The sequence below is a fragment of the Eptesicus fuscus genome, chromosome 15, assembly GCF_027574615.1.
Source record: "Eptesicus fuscus isolate TK198812 chromosome 15, DD_ASM_mEF_20220401, whole genome shotgun sequence".
NCBI classification, from domain to species: Eukaryota; Metazoa; Chordata; class Mammalia; order Chiroptera; family Vespertilionidae; genus Eptesicus; species Eptesicus fuscus.
Window position 1 is genome coordinate 29896869 of NC_072487.1, and position 12834 is coordinate 29909702.

A 12834-nucleotide genomic window follows, 5' to 3' on the forward strand; every position below is an offset into this window, starting at 1 on the left:
TGGAGTAATGATTCCCCTTGAGGCCTACTGGAGGTCACTAGGAAACGATTACAAAAGGACGGGAAGCAGCGTGGGGCTTTTGAGGCCCCAGCCTGTGCTGGGAGAAGTGCTTCTTCAGGCAGCTTCTAGTGTGTGCTTTGTGTGTGCTGAAGCCCAGGACCCCTGGTGTGGAAGCCGGTGTTCAGCTGGTGGTTCCTAGCCTACCGAGGAGTGGTCAGTGCGGTCCTCGTCGCAATGCCCGTTTCCCTCTGAAACACCTGTCCCCCTCTCCACCTTACCGATGCTCTACCCCCTCGGTTTTCACAGGTTCTCTTGGTCCAGAATGTCGGTTGTTTGTGCAAGTACAGGACTTGCATTTCTGCCTCAGAGCCGGTTGCCATGGCGGCTGTTCTGGGGAGGGTGGGTAATAGTGACTGAGCATTGTATACATACTTATTCTCTTTGTTTTGTAGAAGGGAATTTTCCAAGGTTAATCCTTAAGGGCGTAATTTTATTGATGCATGGGGTCCTTATTTTTGTCTGTTTTCTAACCAGCTGAACAGATTGCTTTCTCAGTAACTTACTGTCCAGCAGACTGGCTTCCCTGTAGCTGTTGGGGTTCAGACCCTGCATAATGGCAACCCTAGGACTTAAGAGGTGCTTTTTGTTTTGAAGAAGGTGGCTTGTGAGCATATCACAGCAGTGGAAGGGCTTGGTGAGATCACTGGTAAATTTTGCTAGCTTTTTTCTGTTAAGAGGTGTAAAAAGTTGGACAAATTCTGAGTTTAGTAAGCACCCCCCCCCCCCCAAGAAAAAAAACACACATTTTAAAGAAAAGCCACAGTAAAAATTGGCACTTGGACCCATTTGAACAGAAAGAGTATAGTAAGTGTGCATCACGGGAGGAAATTCTTCTTGTGCGATACACGATGTCATTTCTAATCATGCTCGTCATACTGCCTGCCTAATTTGTGGCTCTTTAAAACTCACTGGGCTGAGTGATAACATGCTGGCTGTGACATGCATGGACACTGGAGCCGTTGCTTTTTTTTTTTGACTTTGTAGAAACCACATATTACTAGCCTCAAGTGCCTGACTCCTGCCACATTTTTCTGTCAGGCGGTAATAAGTTAAGTGTTTTTAGCTTGTATGGAATCACAGTTGTGGAGGAAAAGTTAGACACTTAATAGCTCAATGAATTTTAAAATACAGTCAGTCCTCCATATTTGTAGGTTCCACATCCACAGATGGAAAATATGCAGGGAAAAAAGTTATTGTTGACATGGACTAAGTAGTTAGGCCTACAATGGTTGTGTCAGTAGTAAACATGTAGACTTTCTTCCTTATCCCCTTATCCTTAAAAAATACAGTATAACAACTACTTACATTGTATTAGATATTACAAGTAATGTAGAGATGATTTAAAGTATATGGGAGGATGTACGGAGGCTATATGCAAATACTATGCTATTTTATATATGGGACTTAAGCATCCGTGGGTTTGGGTATCCAAGAGGGTGGTTTAACACACCATCCCACCTGGGTTCTAAGGGATGACTGTACAAGCATATTTTTGTGAGTAATCTGAAATTACCAGAAATTGTTTTTAGGGGGAAAAAAAGGCAAAAGCCCAAATGTGTTACTTGTGATCAGTTTCCTTTGGGAAGGATGTTGTTACTCCTTTTTTCAGTAACAATCATGGTTTTCTTTTTGCCCTTGAATTGTACCTTCATATGTAAACAATTATGTTTTTAGGCTTTTTTTAGTATTATAAAGCTTCCATATTATGCAAGGTTGGTAACAAATCTCTGGGCATGCTTAATATCCTGGGATATTGATTTAATGGCAGAAATGGTTAAATCCGATATTCATGGCTCTGTTAATAAGCACACCACTGTTAGATGAGAAGCCCTCTGAAATTAAAGAACTTTGTTTTTCTTTTTTAGTATCTGATCATTTGAATAACAGAGTCTTTGCAAATCCTAAAATACATGATTTCCTACAGAATTTAAATGTAAGTAGCACATTCAGGGAAAGGGTAAATAATTGTGATTTTGAAGGAATTATTTCTTAAAATTTACTGTGTTGTCCTAAAAGAATTATTGTAGCATGAAGTATCTGTTTCCAGCATGCTAGGATTCTTAAAATGTTACCACCGAGGGGGCCATAACCCAGCTTGCTGACTCAGGAAGCTATAGAAAAAATGATTATGTCTGTCCATTACTTTTCACTGGTTTCACTTGAGAATTAATTGTTGCCTTACAATGTTACTGAAATAAACTTTTAATATACTAGTTAGTATATTGAAAAATAGATCTTTATTGTATTCTGTATCCTCATATTTGAAAAATGTTAAAGTCTTGGTCTTTACAATAGCTGTTAAAGGGCCTAGATCAGCGGTCACCAACCGGTGGTCCATGAGGTTGGCGACCGCTGGCCTGTGGTTATAACTGCTGTTTTAATGGGACATGTGAGCAAAGAACTCAACATGGAAATGTTAGTTTAACTGGAATCCTTTTGGCTGTGGAATGAGGCTGTGCATCTGAATTTCACAGAAATGAATGACCAATTACTCGGTAAATGCTGAGTTTCAGCATATTTAGCAGTTTTAAATCATATCCACTGGCAAAGGAAATCACTGAAAGGCTAATGAAAATGGTATTTTGTTGGGGGATAGAGAGCTCATTCTAATCTCCACACAAGAAAAGGGCACCACTACTCCTCAAAACAGTCCAGTACAAGGTGTAATAGCAGAATGAAATTCCTAATAGTTTACAGAAATTTATGGCCAATAAAGCCAAAATGCACTTAATACCTCTTTATTTAAAAAACAGCCTAGCCCAGTGGTTGGCAAACTCATTAGTCAACAGAGCCAAATATCAACAGTACAACGATTGAAATTTCTTTTAAGAGTCGAAAACCGACTTCTGTGCATGGGCCACGAAGTTTCAATTGCACTGTATGTGCACGCCCGCATGTGGTATTTTGTGGAAGAGCCACACTCAAGGGGCCAAAGAGCCGCAGTTTGCTGACCACTGGCCTAGCCAATTTGAAAGTACATCAATATGTATTTTTGATACTACTACATTATTTGATTTGTAAAAATATAACATGTTGATAATTTCATTTATCTCAAGAATGCAAAGTTGGTTTAATACCTGAAAAATCAATGCAATATGCTATATTCATAAAATAAAGGACAACTACCATATGATCATATCAATAGATGACCAATTATTTGGTAAATATTGACAAAGCCTAACACCTTTTCATGATAAAAAAATACTCAATAAACTAATACTAATAATAGAAATCATTTAAGAAAATAATTTGTGATTAAAGAATGAATATAATGTTTTTCCCCTAAGTTAAGAAAGAAGACAAAGATGTACACTACTCACTTCTGTTGAATACTGTGCTGGAGGTTCTAGCAAGAGGCATCCAGATTAGCTGCAGATGACATGGTCTTTAAAGAAAATCCTAAGGAAGCCACAAAAACTATTACAGTTAACTAATGAATCCAGCAGTATTGTAGGATCTAATTTCAACTTACTAATTCTATTTGCAATAGCATGGAAAAGAATAAAATACTTAGGAATAAGCTTACAAAAAATACAAGATTTTTACAATGCTAACTATATAAAACATTGCTGAAAGGAATTAAAGACATGTTCTAAGACCAATAGGCTTAATATTAAGATGGCAATATTCTCCAAATTGATCTATAGATTGAGTACAGTTCCTATCAAATCCCAGCTGTCTTTTGTGTGTGCACACACATAACTTGACAAGCTGATCCTGCAAGGGACCCAGGATAGCCAAAACAGTCTTGAGAAAAACTTAGGACTCACACTTTCAAAACTTCCTACAGAGTAGCAACTGTAATCAAGACAGTGTGGTCCTGGCAGAAACAGACATCAGTCCAGAAATAGACTCATACATTCATAGTCTATTGAGTTTTGACAATTCAATGGGAGAAAAACTTCAGTAAATGGTTCTGGGACACTGAATCTTCACATACAAAAGAACAGAGTTAGACCCCCTCCCTTCATAGGACATAACAAAATGAACTCAAATGGATCAAAGACTAACACGTGGAAACTAAAATAAAAAACCCTTAGAAGAAAACATTGGCATTAGTACCTGCTTTTGCTAACAAAGAAATGAGAGGATTTTCACTTTTTTGAAAAAAGCCGAGTGCCACAGCACAAACTTTCAGAAAGCAGGAATAGTGGGGGAATGAGACCTCTATCTGATAAGCTTCTAGTATCCAAAATATATAAAAACTCTTGCAAATCAACAATAGAAAGATAAATGACCCAAATGTGAAGTGAGCAAAGGATGTGAACATGTTTATCCAAAGATACACAAATAGCTAATAATCATGAAAAGACAGCCATAAGGGAAATGCAAATCTGTAATGAGATACCACCACTTATTATATTAACACAGATGGCTATAACCAAAAATACAACATTAACAAGTATAGATCGGAACCACTGCTAATTGAAAAAAAATAGCCCAGGCACTTTGGGAATATGGTTAGGCATTTTCTCAAAGAATTAACTCGCATCACATCACTCAGCATTTCCACTCCTAGACAGAACTGAAAATAGGTCCACACAAACCACTTGTACATGCATGTTCATAGTAGTCAAAACTGTGGAAACCACCCAATTCCTTCAATAACCAGGTAAACAAACATAGCATGTCTGTAAAATGGAATATTATTCAGCCTTGGAAAGGAATGAAGCATTGATACACAAAGATGAACGTCATGCTCAGTGAAAGAAGTCAGACAGAAAAGGCCACATATAACATTATTCCATTTATGTGGAATGTCCAGAATAGGCAAATCCATAGACACAGCCGATCTAGGAAATCAGGACAACAGGAAAAAGAAAAAATCAAATTGTTAATCCCACCTGTTAGAGATGATGCTTGGTGCCCTCTACACTTTTATATATAAAGTTTTGCTTGGTGGAAATCATATGGTATGCATGATTTTGTATCATTTTTCATGATAGTTTAAAACATTTTCCATGCCATCAACATGAATCATTTGTTCCAATCTTGCATTGTCAAGCATCTAGGATGCTGCCAACTCTGGAGGCTCCTATTCTAAATAATTCTGCATATAAATAAATATTAAGTCTGCTGAATTTCTAAGTTATTTCATAAAAATTCTAAGAGGTGGAATTATATGATCAAAAGGATATTATGTGGCTTTTAATACATATACTTTTTGCTGTTAACCTGAGATGGTGAACAAACAAAAGTTCATGTAATGGTTTTATTGTCCTTTACCAAGTAAAAAAGTACACATTACAGAGGTAGCAGCAACTTTAATTCAAGCAAAGGTTGACTCTATCCCCAAATGACTTCTTGTTTTGGTATTAGCAAATAATTTAAACCTGTTATACTGAATATTTAAATCCACTGGTTAAAAATATGGCTTAAACAGTTGATGTGTGAACCAAACAAGGCAAAATAAGATTGAGTTTTTAAATATTAAATTATATTAACAAATTATCAGAGAAAATTTCCTATAAATTTGTCTCTTTTGCCCTGGGGGCCACCCATTCCTATTAGTTGAAAAACAAGTACCGGTATTTTCTAGAGGATTCATTTATGGCATTAACCCTAGGAATACAGCTCTTATTGACGCCTGCTTGGGACAGTGCAAGATGAACCCAGCAGCACATTAGGATATTTGAAAAGATGACAGCTGTTTAAATGGTAAATCATTTTTATTGACGGAATATTCACACCAAACACAAAAGTAATGCTAGGTCTTCTCCTAGTGGACTAGGGCAGAAGAAATTTCAGTTCAGTTTCTTGCTGAGCTCATGATGTACTCACCTGGGAAACAGTTCTACCTTAAGATTCAGGGAAAGGTGGTTTAAAACAAAGGCTTAAATAAAAGTAGCACCAGAAGGACCAGGTCAGGTACCAATAATCACATATTCCACCCATTCAGGAGTTTCAGTATGTGAAATTATTGCACTTGTAAAAAGTAAATGATAGTAAATTACCAAACCCAATAATTTAAAACAGTTTGATGAATTCTGAACTAAGCAATTTCAAAATGGTTTTGAGTTTCCCGTCAAAGGAAACCTGGCTAGGACAACTAAATCTAGCCACTTACTTTTAAAAACAAGGATAGAGGACCAAATTTTATTTCTAAACTGTAATTGCACTAAGAGAGGCTGTTTTACATAGTGGTATGAATTTGGTCCACATGAAATACATTGTTATAAAAATAAACAAGTTTGTTTTTGTAAAAAATAACATTGCATTCCTTTGTTCAAATTGCACAGTACAAACAAGCTATCTAAATTAATACTGTTATAAGGTAATTAGAAGTACATACAGTGGGTATGTGTTTAGTCTGAAGCAATTAAGGAGTATGCAGTTTTCATAATATATGAAAACTAAAATTAAGTCATATCTAGAAATACATAAAATATTTTAAAAATTACAATGAAGAATGCATTCTTTACATACTAATTTTTAGTAAGCCGTGATAATACAGGATTCAGTATATTTACATAAAAGTCCATTTTTACTCAATTTACAAAAGCAATAAATAAGAAACTACATCAATTTGCACAAAACCTGTTTCATTTCATGATTGGTGTGACCATTTCTATTTCTGTTATTTTATGACCAAGCCAATAAAATAAACCTGTCTTCCTCTGTGAATCAACCTGTCTTCCTCTATGAAGACTGCTCATATTTGGAAAGAAGAGCAAGCCCTGTCTTTATTCCAAGAGTGAGTATACATAGCCATGCAGAATCCAGCATAAACCTTACAAATTATAATAATACAAGCCCTAAAAATATGAACAGTGCCTTTGAGTATATTTACACAAGGTTATTCACAAAAAGATAAAGTTCTTGATACAAAATAGTTTAGTGGTATCTAACACATAATTAGACAAGAACCCCTCCGACCTCTACCCATGCTGGTCCAGCAGGAATGCCGCTGGCACACTGACTCACAGGTAAAGTGCTCCCATCATTCAGACTGGCATGTGCTGTGCCAAGGCAGGCATCTGCTCAGGAGGCCCAGTTAGAGTCCAGTGCTCTCAATCTAGGGCATTCCAGATAGCTCAGGTACCTGACAAGCTACAGCAAGCACATGAGCATTTATTTTTAAAGAAGCAGCCTGGACCAGAAAACATGTAAGAAGCTATATGTAGTGAAAAAGCAAGCTCATCTGGGGCAAAACAATCCCTATGGTTTAAGAGCTACCAACCTTTAAGAATAAAACCAAAATATTCTCATGTACATCTGTATAGTATTCTTTATTACTTTCCACCAAAGCTTTAAAAAATTTTTTTATGAAAGATGATTTATTCTGGTATCACATTTTTCTGGGGTCAAGGAGATTTCTTAGAGAAGAGTTAGTTAAAATTTAATACCTTACCAGAGTCTCTGAGCTGAGCTCCCTGGTTAAATCATCCAACGAGGTCACAGTGTCCTCAGTTGCACGCACGCTGCTGCTAATTAATACTGCCGTGGTGACGGCACCTCACTGTTGTTAGGACACACAACAGTCGTAAGTCCCGTCCTGAAAAGTTTCCTCCTCCTCTGTGCGGGCTGTGTTCTCCTCTTTCCGGCTGACCATACCGCTACCTCCGACCTCGCCCTGGGGGATGCTTCCATGGCCCGAGGAGCCCCTGCTCTCCTCTGCCCGGGGACTAGTCTGTTCAGGAGTCTTACCCACAGTTATTGGCTGGAAGGCTTCAGGATGGACCTGCTCTTCTGTTATCTCACTGAGCTTCTGTAATTGTGGCTTAATGATGTTCAAAAATGGCTTATATCCAGGACTAAGTAAAAGAAAGAGGAAATTAGTTTTCATCTGCCATATTCAAAAGGCTCCATAGAGTGTTCTGTATATACTAGAGGCCCAGTGCATGAAATTTGTGCATAGGTAGGATCCCTAGGCCTGACCCACGATCAGGGTCCATCAGGGCCTTCTGGCTGCTGGCTGGGACCTTCATTCTGCGCCCACCCCTTAGTGGTCAGCGCACGTTATATCGAGTGATCGAACTCCCAGTCTCCCGGTCGAATTCCTGAGGGGACACTTTGCATATTAGCCTTTTATATATACAAATATACTTTTTCTATTGATTTCAGAGAGGAAGGGAGAGAGAGAATCATAATGATGAGAAAGAATCACTGATAGGCTGCCTCCTACATGCCCTCCACTGGGGATCAAGCTTGCAACCCGGGAATGTGCCCTGACAGGGAATCAAACCATGACCTCCTGGTTCATAGGTTGATGCTCAATCACTGAGCAACACTGGCCGGGCATTACAGTGTTATTGGAAAATTCTTATTAAACACAGATTCAGTAAGGTCAGTGATTGATGATGGGGGGAGAGGAGGCAGCACAGGGAGGGAGGAAGGGAAGGTTTCTTAGGTGCCCTGGCCAGCATAGAAGGGCTGCACATAGCATTCGCGTGAGTCTTAAATTTCTGAGCACTAGGAGCAAATTATCTAGTATTACAATTAAAAATCATATTCCACAGTGTAAGGACCAACAGGATTTTAGACTTGAAAAAGAACTTTCAGAGAACCTGAATGAACTTTCCAATTAAGGAAAACTACATCCAAGTAAGGGAAGCCCCCAAATCCACACACAATTGGTGAGTAAGGGCTAGAACCCCAGGCGCCTAACTTCTATCCACTCCTTTTTTTTAAAAAAAAACTAAAGTGTCCTTTATTCTATATGTCCTAATAGGGTTTTATTAGCATCTACTACTTTTTTTTAAAAAAAAATGTTTTTATTGATTTATAGAGAGAGGAAGGGAGAAGGACAGGGAGATAGAAACATTGATGAGAGAGAAATATACATCAGCTGCCTCCTGCATGTCCCCTACTGGGGATCCAGCCTGCAACCCGGGCATGTGCCCTGATCTGGAATCAAACTGGTGACCTCTTTGTTCATGGGTTGATGCTCAACCACTGAGCCACACTGGCTGGCCCATCCACTACTCTTAATTTGGTTTGCTAGTAATGGCCATGCAATGTTAAATTCATATAGACTAAGATCTTATTTTTTCAAGTAGAAATTTTTAGGTTATTTAATTCCACAGAACCACAAACCTTAATTTCCATAAGCCAGTCAGAGAAAGATAAATATCACATGGTCTCACTCATTTGTAGAATATAATGAACAATATAAACTGATGAACAAAAACAGATCCAGAGACAGAGAAGCATCGATCAGACCGTCAAACTTCAGAGGAAAGGTAGGGGAGGGTGGGGGTGAAGGGGAGAAATCAACCAAAGGACTTGTATGCATGCATATAAGCCTAACCAATGGACACAGACACCAGGGGGTGAGGGCATGAGTGTGTGTGTGTGTGTGTGGGGGGGGAATTGGGGGGAAAAGGACACATATGTAATACCTTAATCAATAAAAAAAAAAAAAAACACACAAAGATCATTTGTGCTGCATCAATTTTAAGTCAGTGATATGCATTCCATTTTAAAATGACCAACACTCTCTCACTGGACATCACTCATCTAAATGTTTGGTACAGAACAGTAACTAAAGAACACAGCCTTAAAATGAACATATTAAAGCATTTTTATATTGACCAACCTAAAATCTCTAAATAAATGAACCAGAGCTAAGCCTTAATGGGAAAGGACAGGGTTCACCAATGAACAGCAGAGAAACAAGCTGACAGAAACGAGCACTTACCAGTCTGCAGAGGCCCATCGGTCCACCGCATGTAGCCCTGTCTTTATGTTCTGTAACATCTCTCCATCTACCTCTGTCGTCTGTATAATCACCAAAATCTGGTTGATTATTGAGGATTCTCTAAGAATCAAGCCTATGACAATGCACCAGTCCAGACATCCTGCCTCCATGAAGATGTGTAGCAAATACCTATACATAAACAGGAACAGAATAACTGAGAAGGAAATATGGAGCTAAGAAGAATCTAGATGTCAGAAGGGCAATCTATCAGGAAAGTAGCCCCTGTACCTTATTTGCCCAAATATCCCAAGTAGGGATTCTGTACTTTCAAAAGGCTGAGAAACTCACCGCAGCTGGACCTGGGATTTGTGAGGCCCTTTACTGGCTAACTCCATGGAGATGTGCTCCAGCTCTGACTGAGTTAAACTGAGTGTGGAGAAGTTTTCATCCACCACTGTCCAGTCCCCATCCACCATGGAGCTACTTTCAGTCAAGTCTGTGGCTGAACCAATACTGCATTCATCACCTGATGAAGAAGTGCCAAAAGTTATAAACAAACTTCATGTGGAAAATGTTTTAACTTTAGTTTTAAATACTGGCTGTTTCTTAGATGTTGATTTCTCTTGAAGAGTTTGAAACTAAAACATAAACCCATTGCTAAAATTCCCAAGTTATATTAACAGTAGTAGATATTTTTTTAAAAAGCCATTAGAGCCTGGCCAGTGTGGTCCAGTGGTTGAATGCTGACCTATGAACCACGAGGTCATGGTTTGATTCCTGATCAGGGCACATGCCTGGGTTGTGGGCTCGATCCCCATTGAGGGGTGTGTAGGAGACAACCAATCAATGATTCTCTCTCATCATTGATGTTTCTATCTCTCTCCCTCTCCCTCTCTGAAATGGATAAAAACGTGTATTTTTTAAAAAACCATTAGAGCGGTAACCAGGCATTATGTGCCTTCACATGGAAAAACATGCCACTACCTATTTAAAAAAAAAAAAAGCTATAATCTGATCAAGTCTTTAGATTTAATTACCAATTGGCAAGAAAAACAGAGGAAACTGTTAAACTAAATCATCAAAATGCAATCACCAAAATCCACATTATGGGAAAATCCATTAAGCAAGTTTCTTCAATGAATAAGTAGGAAGAAGAAAAAAAAAAAAAGATGGGGAGGGGAACAATCACCAAAAAGAGAATTAAAAACATAACAATCACAATGTATCAAAAACAATTGGACTCTGAAAGCTTACTGGATATTTGATGGGTTAAAAATTTAGAAGGATGATATGGTATTATGGCTATTTTTTTAAAGAGTCCTTTTAGAGATAAATACTGCAATATTCACAAACTATACGCTGAGTGGCCAGATTATTATGATCTCTGAACACATAATAATCTGGCCACACAGTGTATATCCTATATAATAAAAGGCTAATATGCAAATTGCCCCCTCGACCAGGAGTTCGACCAGCAGGCAGGCCGGCCAACCGCCCATGTCCCCTCCCCCTGGCCAGGCTGCACCGGGCCTCTAATACAAACATATATATATACACTGAGTGGCCAGATTATTATGCGTGCAGAGATAATAATAATCGGGCCACTCAGTGTAATGTTTTGGATTTGGTTAAAAAAATACAGGAGGGGGAAGTGGTCAAACAAATTTGGTCATGAGTTGGTAACTGAAGCTGGGTGATGGATACATGGATCCATTATACTATTATCTCAACCTTTATGTCTGAAATGATTTTTTAAAAAAATATATTTTTATTGATTTTTTACAGAGAGAAAGGGAGAGGGCTAGAGAGTTAGAAACATCGATGAGAGAGAAACATCAATCAGCTGCCTCCTGCACACCCCCTACTGGGGATGTGCCTGCAACCAAGGTACATGCCCTTGACCGGAATCGAACCTGGGACCCTTCAGTCTGCAGGTCGACACTCTAACCACTAAGCCAAACCGGTCAGGGCTGAAATGAAGTCTTTAAAAAGTTTCTTAAAAATATATATTTAAAATATATTTTTTTCTTAAAAAAATAAAATAAAAAAGCAATGGGCCCTGGCCAGTTTGGCTCAATGGATAGAGCATCCCGGGTTTGATTCAGGTCAAGAGCATGTATCTCATTTGCAGGCTCCTCCCTGGCCCGGGGGGCGTGTGCAGGAGGCAACCAATTGATGGATTTCTCTCACATGGATGTTTCTCTCTGCCTTTTCCTCTCTCTTCCACTCCCCCCCCCCCCAAAAAAAAAGTCAATGAAAAATATGCTCAGGCGAGAATTTAAAAAAAAAGAGAGCAATGGTACCACCTCATGTCCATTATGATGGCTAATATTAAAAAAACAAACAGCAAATAAGTGTGGGCGAGGATGTGGAGAAACCTGAACACCCTTGTCAACATTGGTGGGAATGTAAAATGTTATAGCTGCTATGGAAATATCATGGTTCCTCAAAAAATAAATAAAAACAGAATTGCCATATGATCTGGCAATCCCACTTTTGGATATATATACCCCAAAGAACTGAAAAAGGATATATATATACTTTCATGTTCACTACAGCATTATTCATAATAACCAAAGGTGGAACAACCCAAGTATACATCAGTAGATGGATGGACAAACAAAATGTGGTATATACATACAATGAAATATTACTCTATCTAATAAAGTTCTCATGCATTCTACAACAGGGATGAACTTTGAGAATGTTATGCTGATGGAAATAAGCCAATTACAAAAAGACAAATACTGCATGATTCCATTTACATGAGGTATCTAAAGTAGTGAAATTCAGAGAGATAAAAAATAGAATGGTATTTGCCAGTAGTTGGGGAGTGAGGAATGGGAAGTAGTTATGAATGGGTACAGGGTTTTATTATTTTTTAAAAATATATTTTATTGATTTTTTACAGAGAGGAAGAGAGAGAGACAGAGAGTCAGAAACATCGATGAGAGAGAAACATCGATCAGCTGCCTCCTACACACCCCCTACTGGGGATTTGCCCGCAACCAAGGTACATGCCCTTGACCAGAATTGAACCCGGGACCCTTCAGTCCGCAGGCTGACGCTCTATCCACTGAGCCAAACCGGTTTTGGCTGGGTACAGGGTTTTAGTTTGTAAGATGAAAGAGTTC

At 38.6% G+C, this 12834-nt stretch overlaps 1 protein-coding gene and 1 long non-coding RNA gene across 9 annotated transcripts in view; one reads left to right on the forward strand and one right to left on the reverse strand.

Moving 5' to 3' along the window:
- Positions 1-12834, reverse strand: part of RIC1 (RIC1 homolog, RAB6A GEF complex partner 1) — a 139791-nt gene that overhangs the window by 26944 nt on the left and 100013 nt on the right. For 4 of the 8 annotated variants that reach the window (XM_054727261.1, XM_054727262.1, XM_008144995.3 and 1 more), the window contains exons 24-26: positions 10049-10226; positions 9701-9889; positions 7275-7814 (exon numbers count right to left, since the gene is read on the reverse strand). In XM_054727261.1, coding sequence (XP_054583236.1) covers positions 7526-7814; positions 9701-9889; positions 10049-10226 — 656 coding nt within the window. In that variant the 3' untranslated portion in view covers positions 7275-7525. Of the gene's footprint in view, positions 1-5330; positions 5859-7274; positions 7815-9700; positions 9890-10048; positions 10227-12834 lie in introns of those variants that run through there. The other 4 variants (XR_008558304.1, XM_054727264.1, XM_054727263.1 and 1 more) reach the window with 4 other exon arrangements.
- LOC129151648 (uncharacterized) overlaps positions 798-12834 on the forward strand; it is a 29217-nt gene continuing 17180 nt past the window's right edge. The window contains exons 1-3 of the long non-coding RNA XR_008558305.1: positions 798-1993; positions 5627-5718; positions 6654-6754. This is a non-coding gene — a long non-coding RNA (uncharacterized LOC129151648). The remainder of the gene's footprint in view (positions 1994-5626; positions 5719-6653; positions 6755-12834) is intronic.